Genomic DNA, 25,988 nt, shown 5'->3' with positions numbered 1-25,988 from the left:
TCGTAAACGTTGTTTAACGAGGGGGAATCCAGCCCACATATTTATTGCAGCCGCTGAAAAAAATCTCCTCAATATCCCCCAAGATGGCCGCCGATGTAGGATCGATGTTTCAATATTGGAAGAAATTTGATCTACGGCGGCTGCAGGTTAGTGCTATTCTCACCTTTCTCGCTTTATTTTTCAGCGGTATGCCTTGCTACTGTACTCCGGGGTGTGTTTGCTTGTTTTGGGCGGACGTGAAGCGAAAGGAAGCGCTGTTTGCATTGATAGTTATTAGAAATTGATCCCTCTCCTGCCTTTGTTCAGTTCAATCATTGATCAGCGGTGGAGCGACCGCGGAGCAGCACAGCCTTCTGTGCCACACCGATCTGGGATCAGCACCGCGGACAGCACTGATGTTTATGCATTAGCGTTTCTTCTTCTTCTTCTTTTTTTTTACTCATTATTGTCCGCGGCGAGCACAGCCGTACTTACATGTACGGAAACTTTTAATGCGCCTCCGAATCGCTGTCCTTGGACGTAGGCTGTAACTTTTTCTCCCAGCTTAATGTTTTATGCGGTTTGTGTCGACGGTCGTTGCGTTGCTGCTGCACCTTTCAGCAGGCGACAGTGCATTTCTTTGAATTTTACATTTTCTGCTCCGAAGGATTTGCATGTCGGGAAGTTTTTAAGTGTGACGTGGAAAGTTAATTTAGTTATTTTGCTCGGACATTTTTATTATGATAAAATATTTAATGTGCGGACTAGTGTTTGGGCTGTATTGACACAGTAGACTACTGTTAGGCTACATTCACACAGCGTTTATTCGCGGTTCACAGACGACCTTTTTCTTTTTCTTTTAATTTTTAAAAATTTTTGGACTGTCATGTCGCTGGCACCAAAATGTTTGTGATTAATAGCGAGGAGAATGTGGCAGGTGAGCGGTTTGTTTGTATCACAGCCATAACATGTAGTCCCGTTAAATAGCATGTCAGCCTCCGTAGCCTTTGGCTACAGCTTGAGCCACTCAAACTCAAAGTTGGATTTATGAAGCACGGCGCTGACGGGCTCGTAGCTCGCTCCTGGTCCTGGAAGCAAACGTTGAAATAAGGTTGAGGAAAGCTAAACGCTGTTTTCAGTGTCCACTCCGCCCCCCACCCCTGCTCCTCTCCTCTCCCCCCTCTCTCTCTCCATCCTGAAGCCGCATAGGGCTGCTCGGCCGGGGGAAGCTGTGTAATTGTATTCCCCGCTAATGTTTGTAAATCAGCCTCGGCCGGCGCAAGGGCACCGTCTCTGCCGTTTGACTGATGTTCTGTAACATGAGAGATGACAGGGGCATGGCAGTCCGGCTCTGTCGGAAAAGCCTGCCGAGGAGCAGAAATCAGATCTTAGTGGCTCTCCGGTTGGTCGAGTGTTATTCCAGCTCCCGGCCGCTGGACACCTCTCACACATCCAGGCTGGGGATCCAGAGGGGCGAGGGAGCTATTGTTGTTGGCGGCTTCATGCAGCGTCCTCCCTGCTGGCTCTCACCATGTCACCACGGCACCAGATTTATGATAGACGTATACATGCAATATATATATATTTATTATTATTAAATGCGTCTCAGTAGGCGAGGAGCTAAATGTAAAGTGCCCCTTAAGGATGCCCTCTGTCAGGAGCACTAATGTGGCGGTATATAATAAAAAATGGTAGCCCCCCATTTGGTAACTGATGATAATAAGGCTTATAATAACCAGCTGTACAAGTTAAATTCATGGTACCTGTAGAAAAGTGTTAACTCATACTTGTTAATGAGGCACCCTTTGCTATAACGTAGTAAATCCCTTTCAGGACGTTTATTATCAGCTTATTAATAAATAACACCTCTAGTAGTGAATGCCTTGAAGGTAGATGGCATTTGAACTATAAGTATGTGGTGCATATTATAAACAATAAGCCAATCAGGTGGAAACAGGTCATTGTGTGCAAAGGCAGAAATACAGGTGTGTTAGACTGCAACTAAGCTGAGATCCATATGTTGCTACCTGTCTTGTATTTTAGTACCTGTGATAGGTGCACATTCACTTTCACTCATTAGAGTGTTAAAACTCATTGCACGCATGCATGTGATGAAAGTTGTGGCCGTGTTGAAAATTAATCTTTTCTTCTTCTATTCGTTTTTTTTAACCCCGAAACCTTTAATATTTTTCCACAAATTTGATCACATTATCCTGCAGAAAGCAGCTCTGGTAATGTAAAATCATTACAGCCGTTTCGCCATCTATTCCCATATAGAACCCGAGTTTTTGCTCTAGCAGAGTACAACTGCAAGCTATTTATTTGAACAGTTCACACTGGAACATTTATTTTCTCATTACAAGTTATTATATCAGTAAACCGAGTGTGCGTTTTTTTTTTTTTCCCAGTGTTTGTGCAGTGGATTTGTGCCTCTTGAGTTGCACAGGATGAATAATTCACCTGCAGGCTGATGAAAAGAGGGCAGGGAAAGTGCGAAGTGCTGAGGTGGAGTGACCTTGGTTCCTGCTGGCTGCAGGTCACCCGGCCGTTGCTGTGGTAATCATTCACACCAGCCAGATGGCATTTCCGTGGGCGAGCATGAAAAGGACGGGTCAGGGTCTGTCCTGCCAGGTCCTGCCAGGCTCAGAAGCAACTCTGGGCCAGTGTGGTACCTGAGGAGTAAGAGAGTGTTTTTGGATGGTCTGGCGATGAGAAGCCGTGGTGAAACCAGGTGGAAATGCAGCTTGATTACAGTCACGGTTTGTTTAGTTATCACACATAATGTTACCTTTAATTGCCCTTTGAGAAGTCGGAGAAAAGGCTATCGTCAAAGCCGACTTAAAAGGCCAATTAGATTTTCCTTCAGCAAACTTGGGCTCTGTGCCTTTACTACCAGTCACTGTAATCCCTCTGTTGAGCTTCTTTTTTTTTTTTAGTAATGTCGCAACGCTGTGCTCATATGGTGAAATAATACTCTGCTTATTTGTTACCGTTTCTCAGCGTTGTTTCCAAAGTCTCTTGCATGAATCGAAGAGGCAGCGGGGTTTTAGATCAGGAACAAAAGCTTGTGATTGTACTACATTTAGCATGACTCAGTTGCTCTGGTGTCAGCTCTAATCCACACACAGAGACAACAGTATTGCCAAACAGTGAAATTGCTTTGCAGCCTGTGAGCCTGGCTGCCTCCGCTGCCAGCCTGCTCTGTGTGCTGTTTGCCAGTAGCTCCTCCACACACACACACACACACACACACACACACACACACACACACCCTGCAATCTCAAATTGGCTGTGAAAATCGGTCTCTGTCTCCCTTTCATTCATGCCTTCATATATTTGTTTGCAGATATTGTTAATGTCACATGCGTCACCATAATCTCATTGTAGTGGAGAGTAAGTCCAGAGCGCCTCAGATCTTGTTTTATTTATCATAATGGCTGTATCATTTTATTCACATACCGCGATTGATGTAAAAGGATTTGAAGCTGACCTCCACGGTGGCTGCTAAAAGTGCTCATTAGCTCATTTTTCAAGACTTGTCTTTCAAATCTTTGCAAGATTAAGTGCAAATGTAAAAGCCAGCTCACTTGTGCTCGCCTCTCATATAAACATTTCTTAACGCGGTTTTGTTATTCCCACTTCTGTGAATCGATGGGTGGGGCATGCCTGTCACGGTCCCCGGTATCCTTCAGCTTGCCCCTCTCTTCCTTTTGACAGTGACAACAAAGCAAATAAGAAAGAAGGGGAGCTTTTACACGACTATCTGGGGCAAATTGAGATGTGAAATCCAAGAGCCATAACCCCCGGTACATAAAACGGAGAGGAACATTAGAGAGCGAGAGGAGTGAAACAGACTTCAGCATTAAGCTGTTTAACCTCTCTGTGTAGCATTAGTGGTAGAGACTTCAAAGCAGATGCTTCAGCGTTGGAAGCAGAATGACAAATGGGTTTAGAGACAGCTACGGTGAGCATTCTCACAGGAAGACTAGGCCTGTCATTAATGTCAGCTTAATCACTTTGACCTTCCTTCAAGTAGATTTCCATACCTATCCAATCATTTTTGCCTTGCTTGGGCTCCTGTTTGCAGACTGTTTCTCTTTTTCTTGGTTGATAAGCCCTGGTGTGATGATGTTACTGTTTATGTAAACTTGAGATGTCCTGAAAGCTGTAAAATGAAAGGTTTGGATAATACCAGCTACAAACATAGTACCGTTCTCAAATAGCTCCTCCACGGAAATAAAGTGTTGTTGATTGTGATGTCCTTCGCAGTCTTTATAGCTTTGAGGAGAAAAATAACATCTGAAATCTATCTCTACTATTTTATGCCTCATAGTTTATCTCCGTCTTTTGGAAATCACACATTTCATCATCCGTACGAAAGCGTTTAGTAGCAATGCGGTAGCGAAGCCTCCAGCCACTACTGGCAGCACTGAGTGCGTCGCTGCTCACAGCACTTAAGCAAGAAAAGAGATACTATGAAATTAATGATTCTTGTAGTCTAAACCATTCCAGTACTGATGCTAGCATGCTGTATGTATGTTAGTAGCATCAGTTTTTTTTCAATATGCCAGAAAATATTTCATATGTGCTGTTTATGCTCCATCCATCCATCCATCCATCCATCCATCCATCCATCTATCCATCCATCCATTCGCTTCCGCTTATCCTTTTTCAGGGTCATTGGGGGGGGGGGGCTGGAGCCCATCCCAGCTGTGTGTGTCTTAGGGTGAGAGGCAGGGTGCACCCTGGACAGGTTGCCAGTGGGTTGCAGGGCTAACACATGGACACAGTCTTCCATTCACACTCACATTCACTCCTGCATTCACACCTATGAGCAGTTTAGAGTCTCCAATTATGCTACAATCACAGGGAAAACAGTGGTTGAACACTGCAGCACAACCAGAATTATCGCGACCATAGCCAATGAACTTGTGATTTTTCTGTCTTTGAAATGCTTTGAAGATGGGAACCAGGTCTGTGAACACTTGCAGTCAGTTCCCATCTTGGCTGTTAAAATGGCACTAAGCGGCATTACGAAGGAGTCGGTCTATTAGTTTGCAATTGAATTGGGTAAAAAAAATTTCTGGTGCAGGTAGAGTCTCTCTCGTGTCTTTTTTTGCACTTTTAGTAGTATTATGGCAGGTGTCAACCAGTGTTAAGGTGTACTACTTCCATTATGATGGTTATTGTTAACACTGGTCCCAGTATGTCATATGTAATGCTTTTGTTTTTGCATTTTCCAGCGTGCAAGTCAGCGTGCCTTCCTGGCTATTCTGGCCCACAATCCTTTGTGGTGAATGTGACGAAGTCATATATCCCAGTTGTATGTTTGCAGTCTTGTGAAACTTTCAACATGGAATAATAATTAGCTGGCTCTGGACTTCAAGTAGTCACAGACATAGATGACTTAAAAGTTCTATGTTTAAATAAACAGGCTCATTAATGCTAGTCTGTGTACACAGAGCTGTTCACAACCATTTAGTAACCAAATTAGTTGTCAGTCATATATAGTTTTACTGAAAAAAAAGACACACAGTAAATTTTTTCATTGTTTTAATCTGATTGGTATTTCTTGCTTTCTCTGGCTGGACATGTTATTCGTGGTGAAGACGTCCACATCCGTGTCTGTGGTCGTGTTTTTGGTGCCATACTTTGACCAGTTTTGGAGATGATTTGTCTGTTTCAGGCGTGTTTGCTGGGAGTCATTTGTGAGGGCAGCTGCAGTACTGAAAGTAAAGAAGCGTTTTAAATAATGGATCTGAGGTTGCTCTGCTGGACAAACTATGTAATGACACTATTGTTAAATGACTTGTGCCAGATGTTTTTTTTTGCCTCAACCTCGCTTAGAGGATTGTGACAAATTTTATGAGGCGCCGCGCTCAGCGACTGAAATGCTGTGTGATGCAGAACTGTAGTATGGAGGTATGGTGGTCTAAGGTTGGGCTTAGAAAACACAATATTTCCCTGAGTGATTTGTAATTTTTTTAATGTATTTTTTATTGGAAGTATTTTCTACCAAAGAAAGGTTTGCTTTTATTCACTCAGGTTTTGAGTCTCTGATTCTTCCCTATCTCCAAGAATAGATACCACTAGAGGTAAGTGAGAAAGTGTGTGCGTGTGCACATGCGAGTGTGCGTGTGTGTTATGTGAGTAGACCCTTTTCAGTCACAGCAACAGAAATTGACATACCTCGCACATGATTTCATAGCACTGATCCCAAATTACTGTGGCTAATGACTACTAAGATTTTTTTCCATTTACCTGTGTTGTAATTTGCTACCTTCTTGAAGTTATGCATATTAGTTGTTTTCTCTCGTGTGGTATTGTGGGTAAAAACATAAAAAAACCCACAGTACTTCCAATGTTTCAACAAGAACACCCCCTTGGTAGTTGACAGTGCTTCATAGCAAGAGACGCCAGATTTTTCATAGCAGTGTGTTCTTCATACTGCTGCCCCTAGGCTGGAGCAATTGTTTTGCAGGAGTAAATAACCAGCTTTAACAAAACTTCAGGGACACATTAGTGTGCTGGAGGATGGCTCCATGGCGGTAGGGCAGCCTCTTCTTCGCTCGCAGTGAGGCAGGCGGAAGCATCGGGAGGAGAGAGCTAATGGCTCATCGGCATTGGTATAAAGCTGTGTCCTCTCCCTGCTGACAGCCAGTCCCCTGCCCAGTAAGTCCATATTGAGCTGCGTTTCTCCACCGCGGCCTTGGCTTTATTTGTTTTGACTGTCTGACGCCACTGCAGACGTATTGAGCAGCAGTCCTTTCTTGTTCATTTTACTAGGCTTACAATGAATCCTGCTGCCCTCTCTCTCTCTCGCTCTCTCTGTGTCTCCATCTCTCTAAATAACGTGCCTCAGCTGTATTTGGGAGGGTTTCAGTTGCTGTAGTTTATTCCCCTATTGTCCATTTTGTCCTTCATGAAGGAAGAAAAAACACATTTTTGTTTTGTTTTTTAACCCTCCAAATGTGCAGCTGCCAGGTTTTCTGTGTTCTGACGCTGGTTGTCTGGTAACGTGGGTTTGCGTGGTGTGAAGGGTGCCCCTGAGCTCGGCGCGCACTCATGAGATCAATGCTTCACTAACCTTCTCCAGGTTGTCTTCGGGGATCTCAGCCACTCTCATTATGTGCCAGTGCTCAGAGTGTGTTTACCAGACTGGAGGAATACTAGTCTTACGCATGCCACCGATTTGTAAGGCCCATTTGTCCTCATTTAAGTGGGAAGAGAGAAGAACCACGAAAGACAGTCTTTTGAGTATTAAAGCAGCATTTGTTATTACTAAGCAGATGTGCTCTTATTTATCAAAATAACACAAAAGGTGTGTTATAGCAAAAGCAGATGGATCGGGCTTGTTGTGTTAGCCGGTCTCGTCTTTGTGCAGCTGCTACCCCCACACAGTTAATTACTCCCTTATTCATCTCCAACAATGGGAGGGGATGGAATAAATCTGAGCCGCGCACTCTGCCCGCTTCTTCCACCAGGAAGGTGCAGACCGGGACCCTAAAGCGAGCGAGCGGCTTCAAGAGGTACAGTTTATCATTTTTAATGGAGAGGAACAGGAAGTGGAGACGTGAAGCTCGGCTCTTGATTTATACGTCGCCTCAGTCGGGGGAGAGAAAAGAGCAGGTCTGCCTCCCTGTCCACACCTCTGGTTTGCTTCCACCAGAGTCATACCCCTGTGGTGTTCTCTGCTCCTCTTCAGCACCGCCAAAATACACTTGCACTTTGTCCGAGCCACTCTGGAGAAATGGGTAAACAGTGGGAGAATTTGCTTCACCTAACCATAAGATTGTTGGGAAAGGAGATTGCCCTTCTTTTCATTTTTTTAATCACAAGTTATTAATATCGGCAATTATACAGGTTAACAAATGCATTTTTTTTTCTGGCGTGTGGGAGCTACCCAGAAATCACTTTCAATCTTTCCGCTGCTTCCTGCCTCTCACTTTCTCAAGCTTTGTTGTTCCCTGAAAAGCCCAGTGATGTCATGCTTCCATTGTCACCTGTTCATTTACTTTCGTGGAGGAGAGCATCGGGGTATTGATTAGGGTTTGCAACTGTGTTAGCAGCTCTGCCGGTGTGTAATATAGGCCTTGAGGCTATTCTGTCTTTCCCTTCAGTCTCACGAGTGCTTTCCAGACCTTGTAATCTTAATTAAATATGCAACTTTTGATCGCAACAGGGTCACTATTTTTGAATTTAAATGTGGTCACCCCCCCACACACACGCACACACACCTCCTCGTCTGAGAATAAAGGCAGACATTTTGAATATTAATGACAAAAAATAGAGGAAAGAACAAAGAAGTGAATTGAGACTCGTTTTTTTCAATTTCCCTTGTTAGCCTCCTGCTGCATTCCCCCTATAGTTTTTTTTCCTCTTTTTTTTTCCAGATGAATTTTATGATATTTTCCTCCTACCCCTCACTCCCCCCACACTCTATCGTTCTCCCTCTTTCTCGCTCTCTCACTTCTCGGCAGTTTTCCCCAGACAGGTTCCACAGTGTTTTAGAGGGGATGGATTTAATTGCTCTGTGGGGATTGGTTGGCTGTGCCGGGCTCGGCTGTTTAATTAGTGTACCCTGCCGGAATTGGTTTAATGCTTCATGATCTTGAAATTGTCTGATTGTTCAGCCCTCTGGGGACTCTCACTGCCTACGTAGGCCAGCAGGTTTAGCTAAACATTGCTCCAGGCTTTTGCTGTATGCGGCAGGAGGAGCAGTATGCCTGAGGAACTGGAATGTGGTTAAGGTGGTGGTGGAGGAGGGACAAATCAGAGGACATGCATGTGAAGTGGACAGTCTTCTCATTCTCCTTCACTGCAGGAGGTCTGCACAGACCTCACAGGAATTTATATCTTTACATTACTTTCATCTCTGCTTGACACTCTATGGAAATCATCCAATTGACTATTAATGCAGTACCAATATTTAGACTGCAATTCAGGCTTTCTGTATGATAAGCATATGATTTTTAGCTCTGGCCAAGCAAAATAATTGCTTTGCTCCTCTGTTTGCGCTCACAGTTTCTTGAAGAAGCTTTTTTCTGCATGCTTTGGCAAGATTGTTTTAATGCAAGCCATTCTCTGCTGCGACAAGTCCATCAGGATCATCTCACATGGGTCTCTGAGTTATGTGCTTGGTCACCTTGAGTGAGGGGAGATGGTGGGAAATTACATTTGTGCAAATGGGCGCGGAGTGTGTCTGTGTCCCCTCGGTAGCCTTCTGCAGGATGCCCTTGGTTTGGCGCAATCATGGCAGCGATGTTGACCTCAACAGTAATAGCGCTTGGCATCCTGAATAAGGGAAGAGCTTCTGTTGTGTGGCCATACAGTCAGGTACATATAGTACCCACTGAAGGCTAAACTCATTGCGCTTCATCAGACTGATCGAGCCCACTCACTCAAAGAACTCAACCTTGAAGTGTATAAATCTCTAGTGGATGATAATAAGAATACCTTCCTCTGCCTCTCTGCCTGGACTTCATAATGTGTTTGTCCTCACAGTGAATGATGACTGAGTGCAAAAATGATTACTGTTTGTCTGAGAGCTTCCTCTATTAGGAATCTCCAGGTAGACGCCACACGGATCATATACTCGGCAGTTGTTGACTGGATCCTCCACGCTGCACCCAGGGGGTAATATCTTTCATTGGTCCTGCGTTTATTTTTTTGTTTACATCTTCCGAGGCATCGAGCGGATGCATACGATCACCACGGTGATGGAGCACATGGCAGCTGAGATGCTCCCAAATGAGTCGCACCCTGAGCGTCATCCCCTTTTCTCTCTGGGGGAGATGCCCTGATTACAGAGTGACTTTGTGTTAGAGTTGAGGGGCCTCTCCAGCTGTTGGCATTGTTTGTGCAATGATGATAAGGGTTAGCGAGTAATCAGAGTTGGGTTGTGCCGACAGTTGTTTAATCTCTCTGTTATGAACGTTGTTCAGCTACGTCTGTACATTTTATCCATTTGTGATAAATGCTACTCTTCATGCTTCCTTTTCATTTAGCACTAAATAACAGGAGGACTACCGGAACATAACATGAAGCCGAGTCATATCAGCGGGATTGGAGATATTCATTGTTCTCTGTTATTTTTAAAGGGACACCCTCAAGTCAATTGCGGATCATGGCCAAAGTCAACAACGCCGCTCCTTCATAAATAAGCCTCAAGACTTAATATTGCAGGGCTGGTTCTCCTTCAAAGATAAAAATATTATTGCATCCCACCCCCATTCCCCGCTGCCTTTTGGGCAGGGTGTGAGTCCAGCGTCCGTCTAGACGTGCGGCATCATTAACCTGCCGCGACCTCGGCCTCTGATGAATTCACTCTCACATCCCCTGAAGCCTAGCGTTAGCAGGCCTACTTGCATCCACTGGGAACTGGGGCTTCTCCAGGCTGGCCATTAGAGCCACTAGCCTCTACTGTCAGGCATTAATAGGCCAAGTGGCCGGAGCTTCTCTCAGACTGCTGAATAATTCAGACCGTCTGGTCCCTGTCTGGTCCCGGGCGCAGGGGGAGGTGAAGTGGGGATCAGGGTGCACGGGGCTGCATGGAGGTGCAGGGGTTAATAACAGGTCTCCCTCCCTGTGTCAGCAGCTGCTCAATCCCCCCCCTCTGCAACCCCCTCAACAAAAGCACCTAACCCCACCCCACATATGAAGGAAACCTATTCAGTTGATTAGATTTTTCAAAATGGATCAATTTTTAATCAGTGGAGCATCTGACTATGGTCAATAGCATTGTCGCTGGGAAGACAGTTGTTGGACAGCCGTCTTTATTTACAGGAATGTTTGTTTTTTACACTATGTAGATGGGAAGGCAGGAAATGGCTTAGGGAGATCATTGCACCACTGCAGTCCTGGGCCTGTCCAGACAGAGGCCTGTAACAACAGCAACAACCAACATCCAGTGCTCTCTGATCAGACTCTTTGAAAGATCACATCGAATATGAATTCACATCAGAGCAGAAAGGTGGATTAGTCTAGTATATTTTCCTGTGTGAAACATGGGTCTGTCCAAAGAGACATCTCTTACACATTTACATCTGCCTAAGTAGTGAGTAGGAGTGAAGAGCCAACAAACTAGCTGTAATACTGCCATCAAAATTTCATTGGGCTGTGGGGAGACCCTAACATGTTAAATAATGAGGAGCCCATAAACTTAATGTTCAGAACCTCTCTGCAACTGCTGACGATGTCTAGTTATGACTCGATATGTAGGCAGAATTATGGGGGGGATCATCCTTCTTCAGAGTGCACCTCATTTTTGCACATCTGGTCTTTAAACACCCGACTCCCAATATTATTTGTGTGATCGCTTCAAAGATGTGTATGTTGAGAATGAAAATGTTTACAGTGGGCTGCAGCATTACCAGCCTTTTTTTATTATTAACATTTGAAATATAAATGCTGTATTCTTGAAACTTTAATAGGTAGTGTGGCATTCATGAGAGGAAGTTAACACAGCCTTGCTCGGTAACGCACTCTAAATAACCGAGTGTGTACTGGAAACATGAAGTTAACAAACATGTCAAAATCAAAAGCAAGCATATAAAAAAAGTTTCAAATATATTGAAAGGTATACATTTGCTCACACGCCATTCTTTTCAAACTATGCAATAGACCAGATGGTGCAATATCTAATCGAATCAATAGTGTTCTCTGCTGACTGGATTAAACCAGTTAATCAAAGTTTAAATAATTATAAGCATAGTATGATTTTGTATGTACAGCCGTGTGCAAGTTCTAGACTAATCCATGGTCACAGAAGCTAAAAGACTGAGCAGGTGATGTGGCGTAGAAGGACAAAAGAAGACAGAAGGTAGTGATGGGAGAGGGAGGAAAACGCAAAACAAAGACGAAAATTCTAGCTACAAGGATAAAAAGACAATAGACTAAAATCAGAGGGAACATATTCTCTTCACAGTTCTAAACACTGACTGTAGGTAGAGTAAGCAGTGGAGTGGGTGGCTGGACAAAAACAGTAAGATTCCTAGGACGTAGCTCGGCAAGCAGTGACTAAATTCCATTTACAAAGGCTGACATTGAGGTTTGTCAGGTTGTTTTTTTCTATAGAAGAACTGCATTGTGCATATATACAAACAGATATAAATGCTATTTACAGATTGACAGACACAGAAGGTGAAATATTTTTCTGCTTTTACATGATAACATGGCACTGTGCCACGTGCACAGTAGTTTCACAACATACTGGCATCATTGCGTGTCGAATCGGTGGTATTATGAGATACTGACATAACGTGGCATACGCTGGCATGATATTATCCTCTAATTTGTATCACAGTGTAATGACATGGGCATCATTGCAGTGACCCTTTGGCGTAATGATATCACACTCACATAATGACTTACCGCTGTACTGACATAATGACATTTTGGCTTATTTACATATTTGTATATTGAGCATATCGTGACATAATGACATTTTGACATATTGACCATATCATGATGTAATGATGTTGCTGTCATTGCACTGGCCTCCACAGGGATCTGGGTCCCACTGCTTTGCTGGCATATTGACTGTGATATATGACATAAGGACACACCGAATGGCATATTGACTTATTCAAAATATTGGCAAATGGCACTGGCATGACTTGGTGACATGCCTGCCTTATTACCAAGATGGTGTTAGTGTGGCTTGTTGGCATTATGGCAATGCAACACTGGCACATAGTTGTATAAGTACACATTGACATACGGTTGCTTAAAACCAGCGCTCTGATGCTTCCTTGCGTCGTAATATTTGTGCACCACCATGCAGCCCTGAATTGCCAGGCTGTTCCTTAATGTCAGCGTAGAAATAGGGCTGTGCGATATGACCAAAATCTCATATCCCGATATAAGAATTCTATCGTCCCAATAACGACATAAATCACAAAAATGTAACATTTTCTGTAAATTATGTGAATCTCGGGCAGCTCGACTTGCGGGAAGTGTTTCCAGCTGCGCGTCATGTAGCTGGAGTGTTTTAACAGATGCATGAAACGATACATTTTTAGACTTAAGTTGTAAAGGCCGCCGTTTTCTTTGTGAGTATTTTTTACACCGCGTGCTGCGGGGAAAAGCCTGTTCTAACGTTTGAGTCTAAGGTTTATTTTTTTAGTACCTGGCGGCTCTTTTTTACTTCTCATCCGTAAATAATCTGCTCTTTCACGTGATTCAGTTTATTTTGAAAAGTCTCAACAGGATCTTGAGCTTTATTGTGAAATGTTTATGTGGAACATAAGCGGACACGCGATGGTATTACCATCCTTGTTGCTAATGACAACACATAAAAACAGGCGCTTGTCTGTCCGTAGTGTGGTTATATTAAATATAAGAGAAAGAGAGAACTTTAATACATTAATATAGCCACTACAGTGACCATCAAAACCTGAAAAAATATTGCCGTAAACAGTTTATTTTGCGACACCACGAAACAAACAATAGCATAAAATGAAACGATAGACGTTTTTATATCGTCATCCGATATATATCGTTATATCGAACAGCCCTACGTAGAAATGTTTCTGACTTTATATATTTTTAATGGAGAGCAGAACCAAGAGTAACCTGACGTTTCTACATTACCCTGCCCTGGATATAATCAACTTGGGTTACAGTTACTTGTTACAGCTTTATTTTTGCTTTATATTTTTGATGCTCCAGTTTCCATTCGATGGATGAAACACTCGGGATAACAAGAGTCCTAATCAGATGGTGTAACTAGTGAGAAAGGCTCTTGCAGAGCTTAGACTTGACATAAAACCCCCTGTCCTCCATCTAATCTTCCCTCTTAAACATCAAACTTATGCAAAAAGAAGCAATGCTCTCTGTAAGAAGTACTTATTTTTTGCTCACTAATGAAAATGTTTTGAATCTCTTTGGTGCGCCGCCAATGGCGTTGTTTTCCTTCTTTGCTCTCTGATTATAGAACTGTATAAACTGGGCGAGATTTTGAATTCTTAGTTGATTGCATGCCTGTAGCCATGCACTTTCTCTGCTTTCCTCTCTAGACCTATTTCTACTGATAGCCTTTTTTTCCCTGGTACAGAGAGATGTAGTGCACTTTATATGCAGTTATGCTGAATAGGTGCTGATGTATGTTGAAAACAGTTTTGCAGGTGCCTTGTCAAAATGTGCAGTGGATAGGCAGTAACACAATTGTGTTTAATATGCTATCAATCACCCGGTAGATTCCCATTTGTACATACAGCATTATGAGTCTGCCTCTCCCCAGACTGTCATGACATTGCTGGTGTTTAGCTGCTCTCATGTCCTCTAACAGTCTGTCCCTATTGTCTGTTTGTCTGTTTAATATGCGAAGGTGGTCATTCAGGGAGTCGTTTTGGAACAGTGTAAACGAAATCGGCAACAATGATTAGCTGGCGCTGCAGAGGAAGTGTCCGTCTTTGTGCGAGTGCATTTTGAGACCATCAGGCCTCCCTCAGGTCATCTCGCTGCTGCTCTCTCAGCCTCGTGGAAGACACTCTAGGAAAAATCCCAAACAGCTCTAGAGTAAATACACTGTAAATGGAGTTACTTAATGGGAGATTTTGCATGCTTAATTGCAAGTATGGATTGAAGGTCCATTAAAAGACATCAGTGTCTCGGAGTCCAGCATACAGTTTGAATATACTTGAGATGGATTGATCCATTGACTTCCTTTTCTATCTGAGAGGAGTAATTACAGGCAAAGAGTACTTAATATTTTTCAATACTTTTCTGAATTTGAAAAACAAGAAATAAACCTTTGTTATTGTCCAGGCAGTCCAGTTTCTGATGCGGGAACTTTATTTTTTTTGTTTTGTTTGTTTGTTCAGTGTATGCAAGCATGCTTCAGGGTGGCACCGTAGAAGTCCAGAGGGAAATATCAGGCTTATTTATTGGAGCCTTTTTAGCCCCAGCTCAATAGCAGCAGTCTGATGGCTGGGGTACAGAGGGACTATCTGGCAGAGGAGGAAGTGGGGGAGGAGCTGGGCTTGGCGTCAGCCCCACTGACAAGCTCTTATTTACCGTTCAGATCTATGACTCATTTTATGTACCTAATCGTAAAGCACAGAGATTTATCGGTGGTAACGGGACAGTGGGGGAACACCCCAGGAGACTGCCAGATTCAGCCCCACACTACCTGCTACCCTGGCTTCAGGTTCAGTCTACCTGACCCAACATCTTCTGGGAAAAGGAAGATGAGGAAGTCAATAATTCTGTCAGGTATGGACAGCTGATAGCACATCTAATAAAAAAAGAGGGTCATAAAAATTGGATGCCTAATGGATGACTCTGTGAGGATTAATAACAGCTTATTGGTCAGGTGCAGTGACCTCTTGCAGAGCTAACAATGCATTGGCCAACTGGGCTATCGCTGCAAGCAGCACAGCAGTAGATGACCCGACCAATAAACAGTAAGGAAGATTATGAGAATTATATTACTCATACTATTTCTGATACCTGCTGTATTCCCTTATGTTTTTTTTCCTGGTTTGTGAAGTGCATTTGAATTTTGTTGGTTTATAAATAATGCATTAACTTCTGGGAGGAAAAAACCCCCTAAAGGTTGACATCCTCACTTACCATCATATTTTCTCATGTCTGCCACTCCAGAAATGGCAAACGGGGAGGCGGGGGGGCAAAAACAAGAAGGTATTGTAATACTGCCTTTGTTCTGACAGGAGCGCTCTTAGAGCCTATTTTATATTCCTGCTGAAAATTAAAATTAAACTTTCATTGTTGTGCATGCTGTTTAATCCAATAACGATCTGATGTAACAAACTGCCGTAATATCTCTCAGCATACTTAATCGGAGCGGACTTAGCCCTGTCACTTTATATTAACCTCTGCTGCAACAAGAGAAGGGCTTCACTAATCTGCCATTGTTGGGTTTGGCAGTGTGTAGCTGGTGCAAAACAGATTTGGCAGTCAGCGCAAAAAGTAAAGGCTTTATAATGACAGTGGGGCCTCTCTGCTATTTGGGCTAATAATGTCAAAATCTAATAATGCTGTGGCCCTTGGAATTAGATGGGAGGTGAAATGGGTGGGAATGGAGGTAATGTGGAAAAGGATTTCGGTGGGGATCGGGTTTGGCCTCCCCACCTCCTCTCGTTATGTCGTTCGCTTTTAAAATGGCAAATTAGGAAGCAATTTAATCCCTAATGACCTTTTAAATTCTCCCAGTGTGGGTCTGCGCATGTGTTTGTCTTGTTGTCGATTTAAAATGTATGGTTGTGAAGAGGACGGCTGAAAGAGCGTACTGTCCTGACACATGACAACATAGTTGGATGCAATTGTGTTAACAGGATATTAGATTCGCCAGGAAGCATCCGAGCAAAGGGACCTCAAGAGTCTCGGCTAACGCGGTGATCTCACAGTGCTCAGCAAGGCGGCATCTGCAGCGTCATCAAAGCGCTCGACTCCTGTGTTTCCCCCCTGAACGCAGCCTTGTAACCAAAAACAAAAAGCTGATTGGATGCTCTCCCAGCCTCCCCTCATCCCCTCTGCTGTGGATGAGGTCTCAGCCCGGGAGATAAAATAACAGTTATTTCTCATGTGCTATGCCATTTTGTCAGTTTGACTGTTCCACTTATTCAGTGTTTTTTGACTTGCTGAGCTTGAGGGGATGTGAGTGCCATTTCGCAGCTAGATCTGAGTTGTGTTGATTGAATTAGACAAAGTCGGAAGATAATTAAGAACCGCAAGGCACTGCAAAACTGTCTGCTTCCAAACTGGTGAAAATGAGACGCTGCCACATCAATGAGCTAGCTGGCTCTGCTTGATGTCAGTGGTGGGTTATATCAGTTGACACCCTTACCTCCTAGTGCTGGAGCCAGTTTCCCTCCTTTTCCCTTTAATGTTTCTCCAAATATGATTAATCACAAGCCGTTAAAACCGTTGCTTCTGACAGCGCACCACGTTTGCACAGCTTTGTTTGTTTCTTTCACGCTAGTAATATGATCCTCAGCTGCCAAGTGTGGTTTTATGGCATAAACACAACCCCAAAGAGGTGTGTCTGGGAGTCAAATGGGAACAGCAGCAACATCTCTTAGACTTAAATCACTTAGTCACTTTAAGTGTTTGCAGTCGCGTTTGAGAATTTTAAGGAACTTTTGGACATTGATCTCTTGATATCTCGCAATAATCAGATTAAATAATTGTACTGGCAGCGAGATTGCTAGCTTCTATTTTTCATGGCACCTACTGTAATCTTAATGAAGTATTTTTACTGCTTAAACATGAAGGTACTGTAAAGTGTATTATAGTCATATTTATCTATATTTACAATTTGGCACCGGTGTCTCTTGTCTACTTTGAACTATAACAAGCTTTTGTTTTGTTTCCACAAGACACTCCTTACACTCCAAGGTTATGGGAACTCTTCCGAATGCCACATTTTACCAAACGCAGCCGTGACTTCTAGTCTAAACTTAAAGTAAACTTTAACAGTATTTTTGGTCATGCAAAAAAAGTCCCACAAACAAATAAGCCAAAACGATCAATGATTTGAATGTAGACATGGACATTATGGCATCATTAAAAGAAGTTTTGTAGTTTATTGTAAAAGCACTGCATGTTACAGTTCACTGGTCCATCTGCACGGTGAAAAAGCAAATCTGTATTTTTTGACAGATGTAACTTTTTCACAAAGTCATTTAAGAAATGGGGAGCGGAGGGGTCAAACAGCTGGATCTGTCTGGTAATGTGCTGGCAGCTCATGTGCAGTCAGGCACCTCTCAGCCTTTCAGTTTCAGCCGTTGTATTTTTCACCCCGTTTTTATGGATGCCGGCCGAGTCGTGCTTCTCTTTCATTTCCATTGGCGGATAGGTAATGTAGCTGTGAGGTTAATGTTGAGAATCATATAGCTCAGGCACAATAAAACTGACACCGCGAGACCCTAAAGAAGTATGTTTATAGTAGCGCGCAGAGTCTGCTTTTGTTTGTGTGAGGCTGAATGCGGAGAAGGATCGGGATTGTTCCGAGGCCTCCCCAAAGGGTCCGGACTGCATGCGAGGAGGGTGGGAGCGCAGTGGAACACGGGGTGTCAAAGGCTAATTTTCAAAGCCCCTCACGGGCGCTCATCTCTCACTGTGAAGTGGCAAGCGTGGCAAGTGGCTTGCATGTTGTCATGGATACTAAAGCATGGGACCCCAGAGATGGGGAGCGGGGGACGAATGGCTGCCCTGTCTATAGGATTCCTGTCAACTCTGGCCTGATAGATGGCATTGACGGATCATTTTTCATACTGTAATTGTTCTTAGCAAACACAGAATACCCTCTAGTATAAACAGTGGTGTGCCGGCGGGCTAATAAAGTGGGAAAATGGAAAGGGATTCACTGATCCACAGCCTCTTTCAGTTTAAGAGACAATGCTTCTGTTGTCCAGGCGAGGCTTTCTGATTAGAGCTGTGAAGGCTGAGGAAAAAGCCCGGCCGAGAGAATAAAACAAGGCAATCATAAAGCAAACGGCAGTCACTTCTCTGTATCGATGTGGCTAGGCGGGGGTGAAGTCTGTGAGAAGTGTTGACAGCTGAAGGAACAACAGGAGTAGGTCTAGGAGTGATTCGTTTTCTCCCCCCTCTCTATTTGGCCAGTGAAACGGTGAGGGAGAATGCTTGTCCAAGATAACAAATACAGCACAAGTGCAGATGCATAGCAGGGACTGGGAGCTCTATCTGCCAAGCTCTGAGATAGCCAAGCGCCTGAGCTGGGTGCAAATGACTCTGGGTACAAAGGTACTATTTGTTCACCCTTGTTTTTGTATGGGCCCCGTGTCTCTGCTATTACTATTGGGATTGACCCAGTGCCATCTTGGAATGCTCTGCCTGTGCACGGGGCTGCCGAGGTATGTAAGGGACATGACCTGGGACTTATGATGTCAACTGGAATCAGCGGAGCTCCGATCGGATTCTTCTTTAAGAAATCCTTTCAGAGGTGCAGATTAATGGTGATGGCGGAGAGCCAGGGCACCAGCTGGACACAATACTTTGGAATTCTCACCAGAGCAGAGGGTGTAATGTACCCATCATATCCTGGGTGATTAAAATTTTAGCAAATTACATCAAACTTTTGAGATGCCCACACTTTTGCTCACTCATTTGCTCTCTTCATAGCTATTGAGGGAGCCTGTTTATCTCTCGCCGCCGCTTCATAGTCCAGCTGTAAGCATTTTTGTTTTTGTTGGGTTTTTTTTTTTAATGCAGGAGGAGGTCGGTAGGTGGATGATTCGTTGACTAATGTGTGTGTTGGAGGGGGACCTGCAGATGTTGTGTGGTGAGGCGAGCAGTCCTGGCACTCCTCGTGGAGCACCTCGCCCTTCTGACTGCACTGTGACACGCCGTGACGCCCGAAACACTTTAGGCTGACCCGGCCGCTCACCTCCTGCCTGATGGACAGATTAAAGGACCATTAAACATAATTACTGTTTCAGTTGGAGAGGCCAACTCATCCTGTCAGAAATGGTTACAAATTGCTTTACCTCTGCTCCCCCCCGCACGGCTCTTAAATTCTGAATTTCATTACATTTGTCTACTTTCTTGCCATCAACAAGTTCGGGCTTTGAAAGCAGAAATGGGTTTAGCGCGGAGAATTGAATAGGCAAATGGTGATTAATGGAAGGGTTTGAGAAATGTATTTTTGGAGCTTGCTTTGTAAAGGTTTTTCAGCTTCTGTGGCTCTAAGCCAATCAAAACGAGCGTGATGGCTGTGGAGAGGAGTGTGACAGGTAGTTGATGTGATCTGGAGTGGAGCGGTGTGAGTGTGTGGTCTGCTGCGCTGTCTGTCTGATTATGTAAAATGTGGTGAGGTGGTGTAACGTTGGCTGGCTGTTGCAGTGGTTTTTGCCAGCTTCACAGGGCCTGTTGCCAGTTTTACATGAGAATGTGCAGCAGTGCCTCGTAATGCTCTCTCTGCTCTCGGTATCCATAAGAAAACCCACACTGCCGCCCTAGGGAAATTGGTCGATACCATCATCCCAGCTGGAGGCCCAGGCGGCAGACAGAGTTTCCCCATTTTTTTTATTTTTTTTTATTTTTAAAAAAAACATCAACACTGATGTTTACTATGAGATCTTCCTCTACTGTAACCTGCCCCTCTTGCGCCCCTTCTCTTCCTCATTTAGCTGATTATTACACCCATGGTGAGAACAAACAGTTTCCTTACTTAATAATTCACATCACTTTCATCTGATACTCAGTTACCATGGGCAATTTAGTAGTTGAATAATTTTGTGAAAAATTCATTTATTATCGCTGTGCGTTATGAATCTGCAGAGACAGAGAGTGGAGTAGTGGAGGATTTTAAATTGCGTCTGTGGAGCGAGAGATCCGAGGGTAGGTAATGTGTTCTAATGTTCTCAGCCATATGCATTGTTTTCAGGGCTCATCGGTTTTACATCGATTCCCACTGAAGTGTTTAATTGCATCATGAATATGATCTAATTCTGTCCTTTTCACTGAAACTGGAGCACTCTCTGTAAATGATGTACGGCCTTGACAGCACCACATCAGGATGTATTTTATATGGAATGTAAATTATAGTGTTAAATTAGCCTGGAAAGATAACTAGCTGGCACGGGGGAATGGACTCAACAGTTTAATTTAGTGTCAAAAGGCCGTGAAGGGATAAATCACCTCTCTCTCCCCTCTCTGCTGTGCCATATTAGGCTTTAATCATTCTCTTTTCTTGTAATATCACTTGTTTCTCACTGCTGCCTAAGGAGTTCTTGAGAACTACACTGCATTTCTTGCAGCATCAGTCGGCTGCTTACAAATGCTTCAATTTGAGCATATAGAAGACAAAGCTTGCATCTTTCACTTTCACAGTTTTTTTCCCCCCCTACTTGAAATACAAGCAATTTAGCTTTCCCCTGAAGATCCCAAATGGCTCCTAAAGACCTAAACTAGCTCTCTTTACTCGTAGCAGCATCTTTTTGTCACGTGAGAAAGTACTCAGTTGTAATCTATAGGGCCTGAAAAATTAGGCCAGCACGGAACTGCTGGAAACCGCAGTCCCTGGAGTGGCCACTGGAGGCTGCCTCCAAAACCGAGCCAGTCCCCACAGTCTCTTAAGTTAAAATGCCCATATTAACAGCATTAAATGGTGTGTTTATAGCCTAGTACAAAAACTTGCTTTGGTCTCCATGGGTAGTTTCCTGCTTCAGCTGTACTATGGGTGATTTGGTATGCTTTCTGGTAGAGAAAGTCACTGGTTTGAGTCCAGCTCAAATCACCTTTGGGGTTGCACCAGGAAGGACATCTGGCATAAACCTGCCAAACCAAACATCTGGAGCTACCCCTGTGGCAAGCATTTGTTTCCATTTGGGTCCTGGTAAAGCTAAAGTTGGGGTTCTTGCTGCTTTGATTTGATTTTAAGTCACCCAGACATAAGCAGCTATAGCTCCCAGAGGTCTGCTGGGCATCACCTCCACTACAGTGAGTTGATTTGGTGCCTTTTGGAGTATTCTTAACCTCCTAAGACCCGAACTCTTTCATGGCATGAATTTTCACTGTCTCTTTGCTATTTGGGCTGATTGGGCCCTGATGAGTGTAAAAACAAAGAATTACCTGTTGTTGTTTTGTTTTTTTTTTACCTGATTTTTGTTTCTGAGAAAAATAAGATCCACGTAAGAGGACATTCGTTTTAAATTTCGATAGAATAGTGGCAGTATAATGTCCTCATAAGTGGATGTCAGGCCCTTGTAGAGCACAATTTAGTATTTTGGTCTAGACAACCCAAAATGTGATGTCCACATATGTGGATGCGAGGTCCTAGGAGGTTAATGTACATATCTGACAAATCATTTTTTTTTTATACTTTTTTTTCTTAGTTGCCAGGCTGTTTATATATGTGTATTGAATCCTTGGAGCTTGCTAGCCTTAGCCAATAACTTACACTACATCATAAAAAACAACAACATTATAGCCAGCACTAAAAACCTAACTTTGAGACTATAAAATGCAGAATCCAGAAACCAATGGGTGATGTCAAGGTGTCTAGGTCCATCTTTTATATTCTTCTATGGAACAGACAAAAGAAGGTTAGGAGTGTAAGGCGTCACTGCGTAGGTGGGGGTATTCTTAAACAGATAAAAGCTGTTAGGAGATAGACTTGGGCTTTATAACAAGGATCTCCCCCCGTTTCCTGTCCTCAAGGCTGGAGTGTTTGTCTGAGTGGCCTTCGCTATTATCCAGAGCTACCCTCCATAGGCCGCTGTGCCTGGGAGTAGCCCTCTTGCAGCCCGGCCCTATCTACTATGATTGTGTCCTTGACAACAACTACAAGAATCCACCTGGCCAAGATCTGGGTTTTAATGTGAGAACTCGTTTGGCTTTGTGTTCCCAGAGCCCTCATTGTGAATTGACATTCACTTTAATTCACTTCTTACCCACTTGATGGGGATGGGTACATAGATGGAGGAAGACGGGCTCAAGGAAGAGCTGAATTGGTACCTCAGGTGACTCAAATTCCTATATCTTAAAAAAAAACAAAACGTGGTGAGTCACAGACATCCTATAAACCAACTACTGCTCACTCAGGGTACCTCCTCACACTTTGAATTCCTCTCAGTATACCGCTGAATCTGACAGCTCTCTGGAGAAAAGAGCCCTTAAATTATCAAGTGGGGCTCTAGTTGTTTTCCTTGTTGTTTTCAACTCCTAAAAGGAGGGGGTAGGGTGGGCTTTGGGGATGAATTGGTATGTTAAATGAGCTATGGGAGGTCTGCTGAGTTTTTTTTTTTTGAGTAGGGGGGAGTTCAGTCAGACGAGAATTGCTGCGTTGGGTGTTTGAGGCAGCTGTGTGAAGTCATTTTCCGGGAGTGCAAGCGGGAGAGAGGTGCGGATTAGGCAGCGCCTCTGAGCCGGAACAAGTCTGTCTGGGAAGGGATGAAGGCTACAAACCATAGATCTAATTCCCTCTCACGCTGCTAGACAGCAGAGACACTCACACATAGCCAGTGTGAATTAGGCCCATTTGCTCCCCTCACTCTGAAGCGAGCGAACACGGTGAGCAGACAGGGAGAAGTTGACATACTCCTCACATCCTGCCCTCGCTCCCGACTCCCCGCGCTGCTTCCAGCCCACCTCCAAAAGCTGTCTCCAGCTCACGCTCGTTTTTTTTTGTTTTGTTTTTTTTATTGTTTCTTGTGCTGCAGGTCTTTATTATTGCTGACATTAACATGAACACAGTGCAAAAACAGGCTCCAGTGTAATCCTGTGAGAGGGGGTGGAAAAAGGGCATTCCACTGGCAGTGCAGAAAATGTTTGCACCTGTGGCCACATTGATCGCGTGCTTGAAACTCCAATGCTCTGAAGTTCATGTCTTTTTAATGTGTGTAATGCCTCGCCTCAGGTCATGCGATTGCCCCGAGGTTACGGAAGGTCCACGAGGCTGTGTGCGGTGGTGGATTAGCTGTCCTCCTTCCTCCCTGCCTACCTTGATAAACATGGCACCCTCTCTTTGGCTCTGCGTGCACGGAGCCAAACCTAGTGCCCTCTCGTCCACACACAAAAACCTGACCCCAGAGCTCAGATCAATGCAGCTGACCCAGATACACTGTCCCCCTGTCTCTTTGTGATTGGACATACAGTGGTTTGCTTGTGGGTCAGAGGCAGCAGGGGAAGTTACAATTCAGAGCTGAATGCTATCCACCATGTAAAGCAGGCACACAGTGGCCTTGAGGCTGTTTGAATTTCACCCAAAGTGTGAGCAGTATTTCTGTTTTTTCTTGCAATTCCACCGGCATGGAAAAACACGGGTGGCTTTAGTTATTAAGCTTTTGTTTAAGAGCTTTGCTAGTTGTGAAGAAAGATGGAGATGTTGGTGTAAGAGGCTCCCCCTACCCCCCGTCCTCTCCCTGTTGTGCTTGTCTCTCCCATCACAGCCCTCTCCACCCTGCGTGCCCAGTAATGAGTTGTATTACATGCTCTGTGGTGGGCATGTCTTGTGTTAGGGGCCTGTATTCAATCTTTGTACTGTGAATGCAGGGGAAGGCTCTTTGTGTGTCTTTGAGATGCGCTGAATTGAGACGGTGTGCACCGAGTGAAGCTGATGAGGAGAGAGCGAGTCCTGAGAGGAACATGTGGATGCCTGGCAGGCAGCGAAACGCTCTTGTATGTTTGTGCGCGCTTGTGCGTAGACGCCGTGTTTACGCCGTGTGCGTTCGCCGTGTGCGTTCGCTTTTGGAGGGGTGGATTTCAAGGAAGTGTGCTGCTGAGCTGGATGCGAGTTGAATTAGTCTTAGTAATTCAGTTTACTTATCCCCACATTTTCAAATGGCACGCCAAGAGGTAGTGTATATTATATGAATGAAAATCTACTCCAGTCGGCTCATTCATCACTTGAGCCTCTCATTGTAACCCGCTCTGTGGACTGGCGAGGGGCCTAGCTATGGGCTAAGTGATTTTTATGAGGGAGCATCATGGGGCTCAGGTCTTATTCCTTTTTGTAGGAATGCATTTTCTACTTAGATGGCAACAAACTGCATTTGCACTTAAAACATATTCTGTAATCTTCTGTTATTTTACATACAAATTGCATCCTGGGCGATGCATTCATCATTGCTCATATCCAGCCCACTCTTAAATGAAAAATGTATCTGAGATGAATAATGGATCCTTCCATAGTATAATTTTATGTTTCTTGAATATACTCGAGAGTTCCTCCTCTGCTATATCCTCTAAATTTTTCTGCCTTGCCTGGATGAAGTTTTAGATATGAAGAAAAATTACTTATTTACCGTGGTTATTGTTTACCTGAGAAAATTTTACAATATGAATCCTCTTCAGTACAGATAATATGTGGAGTATGGCGTCGAAGGAAGAAAAAAAAAGCACCCTGCCGTTGTACAACTCCAGGATACTTCATATTTGAACGGCAGTCAGTCACGATCGTGTAGCGTCTTAAATGTTTAGTGTGTGGAACTCTCGGTCGGGAGATGATGGGGTTTGTAGACAGCTAGCGTACACGGCTGCTGATGTAGTGGCAGTGTGGTGGGGTTTCCTCTTGGGGGGGCTATGGGTGGGCAGCCGTGTGTGAAGCTGGGAGAATTGAGGTTGAGTAGCCGAGCCCTCTGTCTTTATCTCTAATTACATGGTGAGTCTTGGGGAGATTGGGCAGCACTGTAAAGCCCCGGCAGATAGCTTTGCGGCACCCTCCCCCTGGCTGTTACAGCGCAGGATCTAGGGGTGTGAAGCAGAACCAGGTCTGGTGGGGCCCTAATGCCCCTACAGATTTTCTCTCTGGGGAGCCCCGGGCGTTCTTTCCTCTCCATGGCAGCGCCGCAGTCTGCCGCATTCCAACCTGCCGCTCGGGGAGAAGCACACCGAGGCTCCGGGAGCCCACTCTGTCGTGCTCTACTTGCTCCTGTCGGTTTTTTGTCGTCCCCGAAGTTTCGCAGCTCGTCCTGGGAGACGTCTTGACACAGAGTTGCAGATGGGAGGCACTGGACCGAGGCAGCTGGTGTCACAATGTGGATTGGAATTCACAGTTGGGATAAAATATGAAACAAATATGTCATTACACATATGTTTTCCGCTGTTTGTTCACCCAGCTGTTTCCTAGCTCAGCTCCCCCCACTCCCCCTTGCCTTGCCATATAAACCTGGGTAGGGCTGACTACTAATAATCCATGATTTGTCCCATTGTGCCCCATTTATTTTATTTTTTCCCCCCAGTTACTTATGAGCATTATCCTCTGTAGCTGTCACTTTGGTCTGCTCAAAAGAGCTGTGCCTGCTGGAATTTAATGTTTACACTTGTTTTTGATGATACGAGGCGACGCCATCAAAAGACGGCACAGAACGTACTTCACTACAAATGAAGGCAGAATAATTCCCAGTCAGTTAAGTGTCCTTTGATTCTTTTGCAAGTTTAATCTGCAGAAATCAATAAAAGGATGCACGTTGGGCCTGGGAGTCAACAGCAGCCGTGTTTGATGGGTAAACGGACAGCCAAATGGATGATGTGGGGGAGCATTCATCTTTCTTTAGGCAAATTGGGCTGCTAGGTCCCGACTA

General features: G+C 44.2%; 1 protein-coding gene across 2 annotated transcripts in view; it reads left to right on the top strand.

Moving 5' to 3' along the window:
* Positions 1-25,988, top strand: part of cux2b (cut-like homeobox 2b) — a 94,080-nt gene continuing 68,092 nt past the window's right edge. Inside the window, exon 1 of one of the 2 annotated variants that reach the window (XM_005746077.2) lies at positions 1-146. In XM_005746077.2, coding sequence (XP_005746134.1) covers positions 84-146 — 63 coding nt within the window. In that variant the 5' untranslated portion in view covers positions 1-83. Of the gene's footprint in view, positions 147-602; positions 917-25,988 lie in introns of those variants that run through there. The other variant, XM_005746078.2, reaches the window with a different exon arrangement.

This window comes from Pundamilia nyererei, unplaced genomic scaffold (genome assembly GCF_000239375.1).
Source record: "Pundamilia nyererei isolate P.nyererei 1_Seehausen unplaced genomic scaffold, PunNye1.0 scaffold00172, whole genome shotgun sequence".
Taxonomy (NCBI): Eukaryota; Metazoa; Chordata; class Actinopteri; order Cichliformes; family Cichlidae; genus Pundamilia; species Pundamilia nyererei.
Note: the sequence above shows the minus strand (reverse complement) of the source record. Positions and strands in the feature narration are given on the sequence as shown.